Source organism: Pieris brassicae, chromosome 9 (assembly GCF_905147105.1).
Source record: "Pieris brassicae chromosome 9, ilPieBrab1.1, whole genome shotgun sequence".
Taxonomy (NCBI): domain Eukaryota; kingdom Metazoa; phylum Arthropoda; class Insecta; order Lepidoptera; family Pieridae; genus Pieris; species Pieris brassicae.
In genome coordinates, this window is record NC_059673.1 from 5,477,182 (window position 1) to 5,498,326 (window position 21,145).

Below are 21,145 nucleotides of genomic sequence, written 5' to 3' on the forward strand. Positions count from 1 at the left end.
GTACATAGGTGCGGGGAACGCTTGTGCAGGGCACAGAACAGCTAGGCTGGTAGATTCATTGAACTGGAAGCCACTGGTCGTCTGCGCGCTAGGAAACTTAGGAGGCACACGTCCCATCGGTTCTGCGCATGTTGGGAGAAGGCGTTTTTACCAGCACTACACCCCAGTGGTCAGTTAAAGGCTTTTAATACATCCCCTACACTCTCTAAATCGGCTTTTATAATGATTTAAGGCTCAGCAGGGTACCCTATCCCAACATTCAGGCAAGGCAAGATAAAAACTTAAAACTATTAAAAATATCGACTTAATTGTTTTAGCGATTCTAACAAGAAATTATTATAACCTCACTAAAATTAGTAGAAATGTTTTGATTCTTTATAATATAATTAATTTCGGTAAAGATTATAATTATTTCATGTACAACAGAAAACTTTAAACTTATATATCAAATAGAAAACATAATTGCATTTAAGGTCACCTATTAAAAAAATCTCATTCAAGTTTGTTTAAAGAATTCTGTTATTTAGTGAGTTCTAAAAATGATATTAAAATATGATGATAATCTCTAAATAAAAATTTGAAATAAAATATCATTATTAGAAAATGTAACAAGAAACACCATTAATTCACTAGCAATTTAAATGTGTAACTAAAATATGAATTAATGATGTCACAATGAATTCTGAAAGTGTACTTACCGGTGATAACTAAACGTCCCTTTGTGGCTGATAAACGAGTTTCTCCAGTAAGTCTGTGCTTTGTTCTACATTGGTATGATTTATAACCATCTTCGGGTCCTACATCACGAATATGCAATTCTCCGGATGGTAGGACCAGGTATTTACCCTCTGAAAATATTAACTTATGAGATATATGTTGTTACACAAAGTTGACTTAAAGCATTCATTTCATGTAGCAACGCAACTTAGGGTCGCGATTTACTTACAAAATTCAGTGCATGCAGGAAGGAGGAATAAGGGATGGGTAGGCCGTGAGGCCCATGGAATTATAGGAACCCAACTCAGGATCAGTTTCCCTATTATGCAATTATAGATCCAGAAGGAAAAGAAAACAAAACTAAGTACCATATGAATTTTTATCACTATCGAGGTTGATCTCATCGATTTCATCTCCTTCACTAATAATCCACGAGAGGACACTCACATACTCCGAAACAAAGCTAGGGATGTGGCATTTCACAATAGCTGAATTTCCTCGCAATACATACTCTTCCATTAAATTAACAGCATATGCTTGGGAGACAACTGTAAACAAAAACAATTCCCATTATTAGGATCGTTTATAAGGATGTAGGGGTAGGACCTATCAGGGAAGGACCTCGGTTTGGTTAGCAATCCTATAGGTACCTAGGTCTGAAGTCTCATTAATTTTCACTTCTTGATCGTTATCATCTTCCGATACTATCCAAGACACAACTGATACGTATTCAGAAACATAGCTAGGAATTTGACATTTTAACACAGCAGCGTTACCACGTAAGACGTATTCTTCCCAAAACTTAACATCATAGGCCTGGGAGACGACTGGAAATTGATATAAAATTTTGTATACCATTAAGAAGATTCTATATGGGGAGTAGTTTACAGGTATTAAGTGAGGTAGGTGTTTCGGGAGTCTCTTAGTACGGTTATAGTTTATTACCTAAACTTGAATCTGAATCTATATTAATATCTAGTTCGTCGTTATCTCCTTCGGAAATAATCCAAGAAGTAACAGTTACATATTCAGTCACAAAACTGGGGATATGACATTTCAGTATAGCTGAGTTGCCTCTTAAGACGTTTTCCTCCCAAAGATTGACGGTGTAAGATTGAGAAACAACTGAAAAGTGTAAAAATATGGTTTCGGATAGCTTTCGAATAAAAAGCTTTTTTAGATTACGGATATTGAGGAAATGGGATATGGCCAAGTAAAGTAGATATTACACCCAAATCTCCATATCCGGTGCCGTTTATTTCTTTCTCTTCTATTTCTCCTTCGAATATTAGCCAACTTGAGACTGTCACATATTCAGATACAAAACTTGGGATATGACATTTTACAATAGCGGAATTGCCACGCAAAACGTTCTCCTCCATTAAGTTGACTGTATACGCCTGAGACACGACTGTGAAATGAAACATGAGCTGGATTAGGAATGGATACTTGGAATAAACGTTAGACAGGTACCCAAATCCTGAGAATCTGCCTGTTGTATTTCTACTTCTTCAATGTCACCCTCAGAGATTATCCAAGAGGAAACGCTAACATACTCTGTTACGAAGGTAGAAATGTGACATTTAAGGATAGCCGCGTTGCCGCGAAGTACACTCTCTTCCAATATATTGACCGTATAAGCTTGAGATACAACTGAAAGTTTTGAGATCGTTATTATATTATACGAAGCCGATTGGCCAGTGAAGTTTGAACGAGTTCACTTATTGTGGACGAGGAGGATAGGTCTTAATTTCTAAATTAAAAACTATCTCTATCTATCTAAAGAAATACCCTCTCGGTTAATACTGGCATTATTCAATTGTATTTCAGCCTCATCGTCCCCCTCTGATATTATCCAAGAAGATACTTGAACGTATTCAGTGACAAAACTTGGAATAAGACACTTGAATATGGCAGCATTTCCTCGCAAGACATTTTCCTCTACGAGATTTACTGTGTACACCTGGGATACAACTGCAATATTATAAGAATTTAACAAATTCCCTTATAATATTATTTGAGATGTGGGAGGGGATTTAAAGGCTAGTAAGTCGTCGAAAACATATAATACGCGATATACCGTAATCCTCATTCTTTAGAAACTCTCCACTCTCGGAATCGTGCCAAGAAATTACGTGCACATGATCAGAAACAAATGATGGGATGTGGCATTTAAATACAGCAGCATTACCACGAATCACATAGATATCGTAAACCTGAGATTCGTAGAACTGATTGACAGCTGAAAACGGTAACATAAATAAATTTAGCTTATATTGTACATATGTATATGTTTGTGTGACAGAACACATTAGACGGGATTTACTATAGAGCGGATAGGAACAATTGGGAACGCGCGGTCGATCTTGATTACCGTAATTGCCTGCAGAGTCATTTAGTGAAAATGCAGAGAGCGACTCGTCGTCTGTCACCCATTCTATAACTTGCACATAATCTGATACAAATGATGGTATCAGACACTTTACTATCGCTGCATTCCCTCTTAAAACATCTTCATCGGTAACTCGAGGTTCGTAATTCTGATGGACAACTATAAATGCCATACAAGATGAAAGAATCAGAAAAAAATCTATGTAGGGAAGGGGATGAGGAGTGCCTTTGGAAAAGCATATACGTAAGAATACCAGAAATATCATCGAGATTTTCATCAGCAGTTACAGTTTCATTATCCATACTCCAAGATACAACGTGAACGAAGTCAGCCACGAACGATGGAACAATGCATTTTAAAATCGCCGTGTTGCCTCTCAAAACAAATTCATCGTTTACTCTCGCCTCATACTCTTGCAAAACAGCTGCAGTAAAAAGAAACAGGATAAAAGGACTTGGAAAAATGTAACACGATGTTTTACCCTCATTATTTCCGGGAAAATAAGTACCACCCTCACTGTCCATCCACATTTCAACAAAAACGAAATCGGAGACAAAACTTGGGACTTCGCATTTCATTATAGCCGCATTGCCACGGATAACATATTCGTTGTCTGCTTCAGCTTCATATGGCTGTGATACAACTATTCAAACAATACAGATGTAGTAAGAGCCTTTGAAAGGAGTATTCATAGGAATGGGTGATATTTTTGTTAAGATTTTGCGAAATACTGTAGAATAAGTACCATCTTGAAAATTGGTGTTATTTTTAGTTAATATTTGGCCGTCGTCTAATATCCAGGACTCCACATACACAAAGTCGCTAACAAACGATGGGATCTTGCAGTGAACAATGGCAGCGTTCCCTCTAATCACGTACTCATTTTCGGCTTCAGTCACGTAATACTGTGACACCACTAGAGAATATTGATTAGACATTGAGTTAATATGGATAGGTGTTGAGTTGGAGGTGGAAAATGCGCTTAGTACGGAAGTTGATTTTATTGTTTATCAAAGCTATTGTTACCGAGGTTGTCGGAATGGCTAATTACTGTTCCCTCTTCGTCAATCCAATCCTCAACTTTAACAAAATCGGCGACAAACGATGGTATTGAACATTTTAAAACCGCGGCATTTCCACGAATTACATATTCCTTTAAAATTTCAGCTTCATAAAATTGATTAACAACTGCAATATACAGAAATATCTTAAATGAATGTTATACTTTTGGATGATGGAAGGAATAGGAGCAGAGAGATTTATATATAAAGATCTGGCCATCCTACCGATATCATCGGTCATTAAATATTCAGTCTTGTCAGAGTCGACCCAAGCTTCTACTTTCACGAAATCAGAGACGAAGGACGGGATGTTACATTTAAGAACAGCTGTATTTCCGCGTATGACATACTCGGAGACAACTTCGGCCTCAAAATATTGACTCACGACTGTAAGTAATAAAGATTTAGTGGCAGGGATGTTTGGGATGGCTCTATTTCTAATTTTTTACCGTCTCCTTCTTTTGTTCCATTTATCGTGAACGAATTTTCCTGTTCATCGTGCCACGAAATAACACTGACAAAATCAGCGACAAAGGAAGGTATTGAACATTTGAGTATAGCCGAGTTTCCACGGATAACATACTCATTATTTACTTCAGATTCATACTGCTGCTGAACGACTGAAAGATTCCATTATGGAGAAGGAATTAGGAAAAATTATAGCGGATTTAGATCAACCGTAATTTTCGCCCGGGTAAAAATCTTCCTTTTCATCAGTGTGCCAAGATAGAACCTCAACGAAATCGGCGACGAATGAAGGAACTTGACATTTCAAAATGATACTATTTCCCATTATCACGTACTCCTTATTCACATCGGTATCATAATTCTGAGCGACCACTGAGCCATAGAAAATATCTTATATTATAAAAAGAAGTACTTTATCAAAATAATTAAATTATATTATTTAGAAATATCTTCGTGAAAATTGTCTGAAATTTAAAACTTAAATATATATTGTACTTGTTAATGGCCCTATTATATTATTAGGAAGTCATTCAGTACACTATTAAAAATATGAACACGTGCAAATCTGCGTTCGTTGACTTGTTTATTCTAATGGTAACATTGATTTGGTATCTAAAACGTGTTAATATTTCTAATAACAAATTGATTTTCAAGATTCGTTTTCGCCAGTACATTTAGTATTCCTGTTAGTATGTGTTAAGCTTAAAGCCAGGACAATCGATCATTGAACATTGATTCCTTGAGGTGCCACTCGACATTAATGGCAAGTCTATAAAATGATCAGGCTTTTAAAAATTATTCAAAAGTACAAAAATCTAGATATTAAAGCGCTCTTTTTTTAAGTTTCTACATATTTAGTTTCTGATAAATATATTGTATACTAAATGGGGCTACATTATATTATTTCATCCTGAACATCCTGTCCTTAAGCTTAATAAATAATAAATTCGACTTTAAACTACTTTTAACACATTACTAAACATCGTATCATTTTGTCAAATAGAAAAAAGCGATGACACAAATTAGAATTTAATGTTATTATACAATTTGTCTGTTACTAAAAAAAGCCAATAATATTGAAACAGTTGAAGTTTCAAGATACTTGACATAGTGAAATTATTGAATTGACCTCATTGAGCCCTCGGTTGTAAGGGCGACGATCATTGCTTTATTTAGAAGTCATATCTCAACCGATAAATTGGACATTTGATAAATGTTTTACACTACAAAAGTCTAAATATATTTGTATTTCACAATGCCTCCTGCTGATAGAGGATCTTTGACAATCGGAGACAAATCTTTGTTTTTAATTTATTTTATTATTTATTACTTAAGATGTCATGTGGAACTTGGTGTAATGGTTGCAGCTCCTTACAAAAAAACTTAGCGATTAAAAAGAGTGGCGGAGAGTTTATTGCCAGTTCTTCTCTTCGGTTCTACCTCCTTTATTTGAGAACTGGCAGTAAATGTAAAATTATAAGCATTTAATGTATATCTCTTTTTTTGGCAAGTGTACAGTGTGTTACGTATAAGAATAAATGATTTTTGACTTTGACTATATGTGATACTAGCATGAGTGTATGGCATTAGTGGAAAGTAATTCTTAGATAATCTAATGTTATAATATATTAAATGCTTCATTTATAACAATAATTTAATGCTTTAACATGTGAAGAGGAGCATGATGTAATAGTTGCACAAATATGTTGTGTAAAAAGACCTTAGTGATTTAAAAGAGTGATGGAGTTTATTGCTGGTTTTTCTCGTCCGTTCTTTGCCTTGATTTGATATCTGGCAGTTTAATTTTGAAACATTTATTGTTTACTGATGTTCTTAAGTGTATATTGAGTTACCTAGATGAATAAATGATTGATGATAGAATTTGAATTTTAATGAAAGTATTTTCGTCCTCTACATTGTTTCAATTCTCGTAAACTCCGCAATAGAGCATGTTTCATTGATAATTTATAGGCAAGTGGCGCCTTCTATGTCTACAAACCCGGAATAATCATTGTTACACCGGGATGGCATATTTGGTCTATATATACATTAAAATTAAAATAGAAATAGAGCGAGAGCTGGGACGAGTTCAATACAACAATATATTAATTTAAAGAAATAAGTTCAAAAACTTTCTATGTGCGACATAGTTTACGATCAAATTACTGGTTCAAAAGGCATAGGGGTTAAGTTAGAGCAATTGGTTCTAGTTATAATCTTAATTGTGTTAAACGCCTTACTTTGTGCCTGTAATTTAATTAATGATGACGTTTCTCTCAATTAAGAATTTAATTTAAGTGTAAATTGTGTTAGAGTTAGGAACGTTGGTTTTAGACTCGTGAAAGAAATAAGTATTCCCTATGAAATGTTATTGTGTAATCGCTTTTTATCTTAACGCGTTAATTATTTTTTAATACATTATAATAAAAAATAAACTATTGTGTTATATTGTAAAACGAAATCGAAACAATGAACGTTTGGCTTAGTCTTGATTGGTCAACATCGTTTCTAGTCGAAACTAAAGGACGCGGTCCGAGATCCATCGTATAGTACAATCACAAAGCGAATCGTGGCATTGTTTTTGTTTCGTTGTACATTCTAACACCCAGACAATAATAACAAATGCAGCAAAACCCGTGCAAGACGGTAGGAACGAACGTATTTTCTCTTTAGCTATCGTATAAACGTGTACCAGTGCCGTATTAGCTTTAACCAAATTAAACAAATACTTAGGAAGCTTCTCAAAGGGAAACTCGCTTTATTAAATTTATAAAAAAAAATTTACCTTTGTACCACTTGGATCCAATGGGGCTTTAGGCCCTTAAGTTTAGATTTGTCAAGGTATCAATTAAAATTAATGACTTCCTTTATCCTTCCTGATTTACCGGGTTTTACTGTATATCTCGGATAGGTTGGCATTGGCGTTTCTGTCAGCTGCCATTGTTAAACTTTGACAACGTCAAAGTTAAATCAGTTGAAAACCGTTAATATTAGTAGCTAATTTGATTTACCAATATTGATATTAACGCCTTTTCAATAGTTGATAGTAATAGTGATTCCACTTCATAGGCAGCTGACAGTAATGTAAGAAATAAGTGTTCTTAATAAAAAAACTTAAAGACTTATAACACTTACCGGCGCGAACGTTAACATCCCTAGAGTGAATTGTACCAACTGGGTTTCTAGCAAGGCAAGCGTAGACCTGGGCATGAACTTCCTGGCGGTAATCTTCAGCACGGAAAGGTGGGAAAACGAGGTTGCCATTCGGTAAGACCTGGTATACAAAGGAATTAAATATAATTGTCAAAGATCATATATAAGAAATGGTATGTTATCTCCTGGTAGTTGATGTATGTTGGATTAACTCTAGAATAAGCCTTAAGAGTCTTCCTAAGTCAGAACTTTTTAAAGCAAGTCAATCAAAAACATGTTCTCACCTTCATAATGTGAAAAGGATGTTTATACATTGGGGAAAAACTATCCAGCTAAAATTAACCTCTTAGTTTTCTTAGCTTATTAAATTCCTTTATACAAAACGGGTAAAATTCCTGAGAATAGCTACTTTTAAATTATGTATACACGTTATAGTCGATATATTAAAACACAACAAGAGAACATTACATTCTAAACTTTTTTGCCGACACAAAATGAGAAAATAATGTAGGGTAACTGACCTGTCGCAATCCAGGAACGTCACCAACTGCGGTGCCATCAGCTCGTACCCAAATGACATCGGGAGGGGGGGATCCGCGTGCGGCACATTCCACTACGGCACCAGTCGTGTTACTGAAATCTACTCGGTTTGGAGGTTCCTTCATAAATATCGGTCCGATCGTTTCGTCCTCACATCGCACTGCTCCTGAAAGTCATAACACAATTTAATGTTTACAGCTGTTCATAAGAATTAATTCTAGTTCAAAAGTTTACAGTCGCGTCAATCGTGTCCTGCAATTCAACACTCGCCTTTTCACAACGAATCGTGCAAAACGATTGTCATTGTCCGCACGACATTAAAGAAAGTAATTCAATGATCGTTACACACGACGATGCGCTCATTGAAAATTTGACATGATATAACAAAGTCGAATAGCGCATTTCCCGCGCTTTGGACTTGTGATTAGTCAAAGACAAAATAAACGCGTTGTATAAAAATAATTAATTATGTTGATTGGAAAATCTAGCAAACTTTAATGAAATACTTAATATTTGAATACATCATTGTTAAATTTTGTAGTCTTATAAGTATTTTAAAACACACTATTTTGAAATGCTTTTAAACAAAATCATTATATGCACAATTAATATTAAGTATATAAACAGTTTTATAGCTTATAAGTTATGCAATTCACACAGACCCGTCCCATTATGCAAATAGATAGACATTATAGAAATCTTTAAATTGTGTTATTTCTACAGTTTTTAAACCTGAATCTTTTAAATAAATTTAGAGTTCTATGCGCAATAAATACTTATTCACAAGATGAAAGTAAATTGAAGACCTATTTGGCTATAATTTATAAAGAACTTCGCGTGGTTTTCATGTATTTTGACAAGAATTTTGTGACCTTACTATTATTAAAACATAGTGTGGGTAGTGCAAACATGTATTGGTGTGTCTCGTGATTTGTACTTAAAATAAAATAGTATTTCGGTTTGAACTTTGTTACTTACAGTTCCAGTGATGAATTAATGTCACACTACACATTAACCACTATTTTTCCTTAATAGTAACTGCCGATCAGTTCATAGTTCTCTTTCATACATCAAAACACTTACTTGACACATTCATGCTTACACGTGTGACATGTCCCTACAATATCCATTATTTAACTAAAATTAACCTTAAGTTTGATAATCACTTCTTCAAGTACCTTCATTTGAACTATTAATTTTTCACTTTCACCTTATTATGGAGGATCCTAAAAAGTCTTTAAAGGATGTATCTAAAATGGTGTCTACCAGAATGGAAGAGTTTCAGCAGTGCCTTATTGCAACTCAGAATAGGTGCCCATCTCTGGAACAAACTCCACTTGCTAGGAAGTTTGAAATATTTAAAAGTTCTGTACTATTCTGCATAGACAATCTCCAGGCTCAGATGGCGATTCTGTTTAGAGTGCAGGAGGAGCAAGAGATGCATAGTAGGCGAAAGTGTCTGTTACTGCATGGAGTAAATGAAGCAAAGGATGAAAGGCAATCTCTATTTATGGAGGCGAGAAAGCAGTTTGGCGTCTCGAAATGTTGGACCCGGGATGGACGTGTACAAGTGATTGGGGCTGATGGGAAACTTCGCCGCATCTCTTCGTTGAAGGAACTTGATTCAGTACCGAACAGCATCCCGTCATCGTCCGCAGCTGATGATGCAAAGAGACATGACCCGTAATAAGAAGGCTCCAAAGAAGGCTCATTAACTTCAGTATTGTTGATCCATGTTTTTGGGGTTATAATCAACGTTGTCTTGGTTTGATGTCATAAGTTTTAAGTGTTAAACAGTTAATTTTTTGTTTTTTAAAAATGTATTATTTGGTATCGTATAACCTTAACCTTTGTTTACTTATTGTTTTTATAGCCCATTGACAGATTATAACTTATAACTAGCAAAAGTGATGGACACAGACAAAGGTTGTGATTGTCAATTAATAATCGATTATCGAGTATGTATTTCCACAGTTCATAAAATTATTTTCTTATAATAAGCTTTTACAGTAACTTCTCACTGTAAACGATATATAAATTCGCTTGTTAAAGTAGAATATTTAGAAATAGTTAAAATTAGTTTATTTAACCCCTTTAAGTTAAGTTTGTTATTATTTTCTTAAAATGTGTGACTATATTATCTGTTCACTAATATTAGCGATTGAGTGTGAACACAGGATCATTTCTGAACATAAGTTAAAAATTTGTATACTTAGTACACTTATAGATTAATATTATTGGCTTACACATGAATCACGATAGTGAAGCTCTTGAATTTGCATCGGTCTCTTCGTCGGATTTCGAATCATTCCATAGCGCTGAAACATCTCCCCCTCCCTTGCATAGTATCCTCACAGCTTTATTCAAAGACCAATCCATATTAATGCTCAAAGCGTTCCTGCTCATTTTTTGACAACTTTTGTATCTAACGAAATTCAAGCTATCCTTATATCAGAGTCTTGGCTGTGTCCAACCCTCTCCTCCCTCAGCTATTCTATCCCCGGCTTTAACCTAATAAGAAATGATCGAGTTGGAATGTGTGGATTTGGTGTAGCTATTCACCTACATTGCACAGCCCTTACTGCTTACTGCTGCTGCTTTTGCTGCGATCGACACCGAGCGTTTTCTAATAGATATAGATGCGGAAAGAATCGACTTTAGCACGATTAACGAGTGTCCCACCCTCAATGGTAAAGTTGATTTACTAAATGCCTCCATTACTAATCTTTTTGATAAAAATGCCCCTTTGAGGTCCGTAAAACTTAAGCATTAACCTGCTCCTTGGCTCAACGATGAAATCATCTTTGATTAAACATAAAAACTGCGCTAAAGCCAAGATGAGAACAGCCGAAACGGACAAGGAACGTGTATTTTACAAAACCTTACGCAACCGTTGCAACACGCGTTGTCGGGATGCGCAGAGTGGACACATTCACGACTCAGTGTCAAATGGGGATCCCTCAAAAATATGGAATTTTTAAAATCTCTGGGTATCGGTAAGCCACCACGTACTGCCATAACTGCCGATATCGAAGTAAATGCCTAAACGCCCATTTTACCTCTCATTCCACTTCAAGTAATATCGATTTGGACTTAACACTTGAGTATATATCATCTCTCCCTCGTCCTAGTTTTCCATCTTTCTCTTTCGCTGAATTCTCTAGCCAGAACGTTGAATGGAGTATTTCGTCTATTCATTCCAATGCTGATGGTTCTGACCTGATTGGCCGTGCTATGATCATACCTATTCTCTCTCTTACACTTCCTCTAATCACACATATTTTTAATTTTTCCATTTCTATAGGTGAATTTCCTTCTTCCTGGAAGAATGGACTTATCATCCCTATCCCTAAAAAGGCTAATCCTCGTACATTTTCTGATTTTCGACCCATCTCGATTCTGCCTTTTCTATCCAAGGTACTTGAACGCCTTATAAGCAATTAAATAATTTTCTAAACAAAAATTCCATACTGAATCCACTTCAGTCTGGGTTTCGACCTGGACATGGCACGACTACTGCTCTGGTCAGAGTAGCCGATGTTCTCCATCTCCTATATTCCATTCTGTTCAACCCTAAAACTCCTTGGTATCTCAAAACTGATTTCAAATTTTTGGAAGCCCATAACTATAGCTTACGCTCTTACGAAAACTATACCCTTGAAATCCCATCTCATAACTCCTCCTTTCTTAGCGATTCCTTTAAGGTCTCTGCAGTTAGGCTATGGATTTCATTTCCCGTCCCTATTCGCTTAGCTCCTTCTCTATCTTCCTTTAAATTTCTTCTGTACAAACATTACCTGTCCACATAGTATCCCTAACTTTTTTACTAACTACTAACTGACGTAAGACTTATCTTAAATTATCGTGATTTATGTATCTTTTTACTTTTTATTTTTAATGTATCATCTTTTTAGTTTAGTTGGTTTTTCTTTGTTCCTGTTTAGTTTTGTCTTAATAACTGTGTATAACATTTATTTTTGCACTTCTTGCCTATCTTATGTAACTTAATACTTTTGTTTTCTTTACTTACCGTGGTTGCCTGGAAGAGATCGCTCGAAAGCGATAAGGCCGCCAGTTGCCCTCCTTTTGATTTAATTATGTTCAATTTTTTTATATTGTAATATAACGAAGTGTTAATAAATAAATAATAAAACTGATATATGTCTTTTAATGGGTGCGGTTCAAAGATACTTTATTTCACAAAGAATTACATACACTTAGCGAGAAAATTATAGTCGGTAAGTTATGTATGTGTGTTATGAAATTATTTGAAAATAAGCTATATAAAATATAAGTTTCTAACCATATGTTGTTATAACGTACATTATGTGACTATCGAATAGAAATAATTTCTTAGACTCTCGTTCACAGATATAAATAAATGCCAGAAGAGCCTTTTTGATGTTTTGTAAATACATATTTATTCGATTAATTTATATTGAACATTTACAATTTTTACATAGATTTTTATATGTATATACATGTGTATTTTTATTATTGTTATAGGTATATTATAGGTTCTAAATTTAAACAAAATAACTTTTAAAGGAAACGTATATAATACGTAAACGAATTATGTCAAAACTTCATTCGCGTATACGTTCACTTTAATCATTTTAAAATCGCGTAAAATATACGTTGAATAAAAATGAAAGGGTGCTCATCCACATTGTTCGCTGTGCTGAAAGAATAGTACTTGAAAAAGATTTTTAACCTAACAAGAGCATGAGTAGTTAACTGTTATTAACATGCTCACATCAATTTATTCATTAACAACGTGATAGAATAACTAGGTTAATTGTTTACCAAGGTTCATACGAGAATTTGCCAGTACTTTATTGTTAAAACTTTAATTTAGTACCTTTCTGGTACCACTGTATACTGTCCTGTACTATGAGCGCGGTATAGTAACGGCTATCAGTCATTTGTAACATCTCATGATAAAACAAAAACAGTGTGACCCGAATACTTGCTGGTAGAAAACTCTTGACGTTCCTACATACGCATATTTTTTCATACGATTTTCGAGGAAACTAGTGCAACGCAAGGTTTGCTCACGGTATAGAAAAATAAGCGCGGAATGATAGTGTAATTTGTTCGCAAGTACGTGCCATCATTGATCAATCATATTTAAGAGAGTCATAGCGTCCGTTGTTAAGGTATAAAAAAATCTATACACTGTGGTGTTGTTGCTACGCCACATACAAAAAGCTTCAAGCTTTGAATGAACGAAATGGAAGCTTTTAATTACGCGTAACAAAGCTCGTTTAATTTCACATGATTCGATTGCGTTGCTCATCCAATCTCGAAAATTAGAAATGCAATATCAATTATTGGTATTACTAATTAATAGCACTTAAAAGTAAAAAAAAATAAGTATTGAATTATTACATTAAAGCTCATTATAATAAAACTTGAGAGAAAAAATATGTATGTATGTATTAATAAGTTTATTTATGTAAAAGGTAAAATCTACATAGTGTAAACTCTATATAAGGACACACAAGGGATATACTGTGCATATTAATATCTTGACGTTACAAAGACTTGTCGTTAAATGCAATATGTAAGAAAAAGAAAAAGGTTATATCAAACTAATGTTAGTAATTACATAAAAAAACAATTCTTATTTGAACGCTATTGCGTATGGTCTGTTATTTTCGTCTGACTTTTTTTACTGCACCAATAATTAAGTTATTTTTTTACTTATTTTATTCTTATCTTGCAATATTGAAGCATCTTCTTGATTAAGCATGTCCAAGCAATCCCAATTTGTAAAAAAAAATATTTAACTTATTTCGGCAACTTAAAAAGTAATTTTTATTATTTAATTGTCGAGCTATGTCGAGTGTATCATTATATGATAGACAAGTTAAACCAACTAAAACCGAGTGATTTCGACGCTTTCGGGGGTTTGTTCTTAAATCAAGGGACATGGACTTTATACTGTGTATATATATATACATACACTCTCAGTATTTCAGTACGTGAAACTTACCTCAATGACCACTCGGAAGAACAAGAATTGTTTACCGAATTAATAGACACTGACTTCCAAGAAATTTGCTATTATACCTAATAATATATAAATATACTAAAACCAATCTAAATTTTATACATGTCTATGGAAACACAGTATAACTTAATAAATTAATTACAGATATAATATTTCTTACCTTGACACGATGCGTGAACCGTAACAAAAAAATATCAATTCTATATGGCACGTTCACAGAACAAAATGTCTACATACGACAGCAATGGCAGCCCTCAGCTTATGAGGACTCGACCTAGTTCATAATGACGTCTTGCATAAAGCATCTTTGTAGCCCAGAGCCCTACTGCGACGAGCAAAAGAATAAGTGACGCGCTAATTGCGGCTAATGGCCGTCTTTTATTTTGAAATTACTAGTTCTAAATATGAATAGGCGTTAAGTTACGTAGTTGAATATGTCAGATTTGACAGTTGATTTAGGAATACAATATTTTTTTATTTGCAGGCAATAAATATAATCTGGATCTTGCGCTTGTTTTTGTTATTGCTATTTGGATTTGGTGGATTTTCAAAACATTGCAAAACTATGTACAAGTTAAAATACATAAATAAGAAGGGCAACGGACGGAATTACGAAATTAATAAGATCGATTACTGAATGCGTAATATTTTCCATCTAAAATAGAAGCTCTCAAATAAGTTTTAATTATCTTAATTGTGTGAAACGTTTTTGTTAGTGGACGGGAACAAAAAATGGCAACAATCTGTCCGAGCACAAAAACTTGCGTGCAGCAGATGTGCGCGTACGCAGACACGTGATTGGTTGAAGCCGCGAACCCACGACAGATGTGATGACTAACATCCGTGTGGTTAAGCATCATTCTCTATGCACATAGATTATTAAGTTTCATAACAAATTTCATAAAAAGCAAAGATTTAGAAATCAAATCACGCCCGTGTTTTGGTAGAGAGCATAGTTTTTTTTTAATATCTAGATTTGAGATGCTAATTGATAGTAGAATTTGAGTAGATTCATAGCTGGTTCCCCATTTTATCTATCAATTAGTATCTAATTATAGATTGAGTGATAATAGAACTTCAAAGAAACTTGTTAATTTACGTTCCTTCTCAAGACGATTATCGAAATATCAGGCATATTCATAAAATTTTCGTCACACTCATTTGTTTTCATTTTGACACGAGTGCGATAAGGACACTCCATTGAAAATTTTAACACTTAAGGTTTTGCTAAATAGTCGAGTCATAGGAATCAGAATATGGATGTATTCCGAAGGAGATATGTTCGGAGAATATATTCGCGTTTCGAGCGCTGTTAAAACTGCGAATTATATACCTAAAGGATCACAGATCTTGAAATCATTGCTGTGCTTCGTGTCATTTTTAAATGTATTCGAAAGCCCTAATTCTATGTGCATTTTTTTCGTCAACGCGTTGGTTGTGGATTTTAGAAGGTAAACCAGAGATATTAAATTTCACTATCTCGATGTTGTAATCAAGTATGTAGGCACTCTCGTAAACGAACACCTGCGGCACCATCTGGCCGATCAAATGAACCTTAGGAATTTTTCTGATAACACGCGCTTGTACCTACATTCTTATATATAATCTAGCTGTGTCCAGCAGTTATAGTCGAGTTAATTTTGTCATTTTTCCTTTTCCCGATAATTGGACTATAAAATATTTTTTCAATTCGCACCAGTAGCTGCTGAGGTACAATCAAAGATTTATAATATTAAACTAGAAGTCGAAGTGATAGTAGAAGCTAGAAGACATTACATATTGTGAGTATTTAAGGAAGATACTATAAGCCTTATTTAGTAAAATAATGCTTTGTTGCGTATTTGCAATAACTTTGCAAACAATGATATGATATGATGATAAAGACATTTAGATATTCGTTTAGTTAATAATATAAGAATAGTTAGATTAAACATAATTAATGTCATTTAATCGATTTAATTTGAATGTCAATTATACTCAGATGAGTGATTAAGAAAAACAATTTCAATAAGTGGCAAAAACAGTCGTAGGTACAAAAAATTGTAAAATGCTTTGATCATATAAAATGATATGAGGTTCATTAATGATTTCATTTAATCAATATATACTATCAGAATATTTCAACCAAGGGTAAACTCTTGAAATTTTATTTATTTAAATAGATCGATCGATCGATCGATCTTTAAATAGATATATGCAACTTTTTATATATTTTTGATTTACTTTATATATACATGCTATTTATATATATATATGCTATTTTTTTAACCAGAAACTTCATGACATTCTTGAAACACGATAATCATGGTAAAGACGAGAACATCCGGAATTAAATTATGATATTAAGGTAAGAATAAGGTCGATTCTAATTCGTCACAATCTTATTTTGAGCGCTGTTTGTTGCTTCATATAGAAATGGTTTGACAGCATTCAATTTTGTCTGACACTCACGCCTGGGGGCTTTGTCAAGATGCCTAAACAATAGTGTATGTAAAAACTCGAGAACTGTATAGAAATGACAGTTCGTGTCGACAATTATAAGTCATACTTATCGCAAATTTCACTCTGAATCTAAGCTTTGGCATGCTAAATGAAAAAGTCTCAATAAGCGACATTACGAGTTATCTTAAGATTGTCACAATATCGTAGGGCAATAACTTTTGAGCGCCTGATCAAAAAAATATATAGTTCTCGAATGCCTCCTTACCCTGTAATGTTTCTTTGCAAATAAAGAACAAGATAAAACATTTATGAAACGAGATTTAAAAATAAAAAAAATAGTTTGGAGTGTCATACTTACGTAGCTATTTAAAGTTGACAGGTAATAATTTGACATTAGCTAATGAAACTTATGGAAAGGTTGCCTTATTATTAACATTCACAAGATTCACTGAAGAATGTTTAAAGTAGCCTTTATTTCTATAGACTAGTCTATTTCTAGTTATTCAAATTATAGATTGGCCATTACGGCCATAATAAATATTGAGTTGATTTCATTTCAATCCTTTCATCCGCATTTTTAGCTACTAAGAACAACTTGGGTGTGATTCGGTCACCTTGTCGGACACCTCTTTTAATGGGGAACTCACTTCTTCCGTATTACTTGGGTTTTTGTTCTGAATATAGTTGAACAGTGTTAAAATAATATCCCCTTGAAATCCTTTAATTATTCATATTTGTATTCTTGTAAATATAGCATGGTAACAAAAAATACCCGTTAATGCAGCCTTTATTATTCAACATGTTTTAAATCTTTCAGTGCATTGTTTTGTTAACAATTCGTTGCAAGCGCGACCTGAATTATATAACCGACGCATTCGGTTACCAAACTTATGTTTTAAAAATCTGGTAATATTCGTTTAATCGTCAAATGGAGAAACTTTATATACAGTATGTCATTTAAAGTACATATTTAAATTGTTATATGCCATAAATACAATATTTAATTGCAATTAATAATACATTTAATTAATCTATATTGTAACATCAATTATGGTACATCACATATATAAGATATATAGAAAATAATATAAAGTAAAAAAAAGTGGGACCAAATTCGATCTAGGCTACGAATATGATTTTGTTCCATTCGCTTTGAGACCCCTGATCCGTGGGATCCTAGCGCTATAAGGCAACAAAGGTTAGTCGACATCACAGGAGACCGAAGTCTCAGAAAAGTCAATGAAACTTCTAATTTATGATAATATAATTTAGGAAATAAAGGTTATTATTATTATTATTGTTTTGTGTTATATTTATTTATATATCTTATATACCATCATTAAAATAACCAGTTCAAACATGATCCCTTAATAAGGCCCACGGATTTCTTCATTTAGCCGAAACAAATATGTCAAAGAAAATCCCCACCAATATCATTTTTTTACAATATCAGTCATAAATGAAGACTGCAAAGAGACAGTTCAGTATGTTTGAATGTATATTTTGAAGCAACCGCAATGAATGGCAAGTGCTCAGAATTAATGAGCCCGTTACGCAACTGTTAATCTCATCACCTCTCGGAATACTTTAACATTTTTGGAACGAAAAAGAGGCTAGGATATCTGATACATAATTCGTCAGGAACTTTAAAAAAGGAATGCATCACTCATGTACGAGGATCAAAAAATATGAGGCATGAAATTTTCTTGTCAAAACACCTTTTGTTTCAATATAGCCCCTATCCTAAACAGACTAGCTGGCATCTATGGCGCATGACTCCATGGATAATATAAGTTCATTCACCCTACAAATTCCTCCACACGTCCTCGTTATCCCTGTCGCTGAATTGTCTAAATTCAGAGTAACACACACAATCTCTTATACAGTTTTAATACTCAATACTAGGCAAAAATACTCTTATGTCACAAATACTGTTATAAATATTGGTCGAAGTTTTTCGTAATCTTTTAAAATATTTTGAATGCTGTGTTTATAAGGTTATAGATTTTATTGTTTTCTTTTAAGGCGATATTGTTGCATATGCTGGATATTTTTGCAATTATTGTTAAATTATATTATTGCGTAAGCAATTGATAAGACGTTATAACTCATAATTTTGGACAGAGCGATTAGATCGAGAGTGTTTTGTTTTAAATTCGGTGATATATTGTGTTGGGCTGATTTATATTTTTTAATGATGAGTTTTGAATACCTGTTTATAATGATAATTTTTAAAGTCCAAAGGACTATCATAGAGAGAACGGTCTCGCAAGATTTATTCAAAGTGAAATGAAATTCAGAAATGCGCTCATTCACAGTCTTAATAAAGACTTATTACCCATAATTATACTTACAATGATTGATCGGAAGTGTTAAGTCATACATCCTAATCGAATATCTCGGAATGTAACGTATTTGCTTGGTGCGGATTCAATTTCCGTTGTTCCAGCATAGCATATCACATGACGCGGCATTGGGTGTAATTTAGAGATTTCTTCAATTGAATAATCATCGTAGCTGAACTGTGCATGGGAACAAAACACTGTTCATCTTTTATTTAACAACAACCATTTCAGTTAATTGTTTTACACGTAGGTTTTAGAATTCAGAAATTTGCTTTCTCTTTACTGTACGTGTGAAGTTTTGTTTCATTTGAAAATTTACTTGCTAGTTTCAAATAAAAGGTTTTTATACAGTTCCTGTGTTATCGGGGTGCTTTAAATGATATTGGATTAACCACTAGCGTAAAACAATAGAATATAAGCGAAATAATTAAATGTTATTTGCTATGTAACGAATGAATGTAAAGTAGCAGTTGAAGAGAGTGCCTGAATCTGGACATCTCCGACCATTTAGGAAATCGCAACGCTTATAAAACTAAGAAAGTCCGAGTGAGCAAAATGTACAGCCTTGGCTCGTACAGTTTTAATAGTATTTGATATTTTAAGGTTTAGAACTCTTAGTCCAATTAAAAAACAATTGCACTTGTCATATTTTCATATTTTTCCGGTATAATCAGTCTTAGTTTTATATAATTGATGTCCTAAGCCCTAGAAGGTAAAATATTAAAATTATCCTAAATGTATGCCATTGTCACATTTTATGAAGAAACGTAAGCTTTCAAAGCCTGAATTTGCATAAAGAAACCCGTAATAAATAAATAGTTTATGTAAATTAATTTTTACTTAATTAATTTTTACAAGGCGTTGTCATTCCTTTAAACATATTCCAAAGCATTGATAACAAACTGTTACAATTAGAAAACAATCGATAATATGTTTTAGACTTAGTGTCATAGGTTAAGAGATTACTTCTATTAACAGAAGCGACGAGGTGACGGAAGTACACATATGTTTTTTGTATTTAAAATGATTAAATGAATTCTAGTCTTAATAGAAAACATATAATAGGTTTCCTTTCTCTATCAAATGAGCATCCTTTGACTAATTAAATAAATTGATTTTAACAGCACAGTTCCTAAGCCGAGCTCACGGTCGCGACCTTCTGTGCAAAAGGCCAACGTGCTGGCTTGTTTACATCGAAAACCTGTAAGCTTTTGTATAAAAGCATGTATTTTAAACAAAACTTTACTTAGGTTTTTTTGTTTGTTAGCTGCCGTCTTTATTTGAATATAATTCTGACATTTATGCTATGCACAATTAATTCGGGTCAACGCGAATGGAATTTTAGATATCCAGTGTGATCGATCTGTTCGTATATAATTCAAGTACGTTTCTCTGTATCAATGAAAATATTGAGGAATGAGGAGATTCGTGAACGTTGCCTGGCAACCCGACAGATTTTCCGACACAGCTATCGATCGGGCCCGGGTGCGAGATGCCTCATCCCATTACAACTTTCTCACAACCTTCGCAATGTGTTTTCTTTGAATCAAAAGGTATATACTTGTACAGTCTTATTCGTGGCTTCGATAGTGGTGTTTAGATCATTTTAATACGATTGATCTTCATCTGTTTTAACCTCAACTACGGAGACGATGTCATTTTTAAATTATTAGATATCAATTGACGTTGTTCATACCCGTTTCTTAAAATAAATCTGTTTACGCTTTGGAGTCTTTGAACAAATCGATTAAGGTACTATGCATATAATCATTATTCATTAACGTATCCGAATAAAGTATCGCGATATAATATATCAAACATTGGACTTACCAAGCGCGAGCAGCCCGACGAGGACCGTAAATACGGTTAGAAGAGACATATTAAACACTGTCACTTAACACTTCACTAATCACTTTGGTCACTTTTCTTCTGTATACCAGATAAAAAACAAAATGTAGAGCTAGCCGCTTTGCGGCCGGGCGTTGCCCGAATCTGAAACAGAGCAGAAATA

At 33.9% G+C, this 21,145-nt stretch overlaps 1 protein-coding gene across 1 annotated transcript in view; it reads right to left on the bottom strand.

Annotated features, from left to right (window-relative positions):
• LOC123714710 (Down syndrome cell adhesion molecule-like protein Dscam2) overlaps positions 1–21,145 on the bottom strand; it is a 65,362-nt gene that overhangs the window by 38,606 nt on the left and 5,611 nt on the right. Inside the window, exons 2-6 of the mRNA XM_045669107.1 lie at positions 20,965–21,126; positions 8,313–8,497; positions 7,774–7,912; positions 2,509–2,691; positions 699–848 (exon numbers count right to left, since the gene is read on the bottom strand). Coding sequence (XP_045525063.1) covers positions 699–848; positions 2,509–2,691; positions 7,774–7,912; positions 8,313–8,497; positions 20,965–21,013 — 706 coding nt within the window. The 5' untranslated portion in view covers positions 21,014–21,126. The remainder of the gene's footprint in view (positions 1–698; positions 849–2,508; positions 2,692–7,773; positions 7,913–8,312; positions 8,498–20,964; positions 21,127–21,145) is intronic.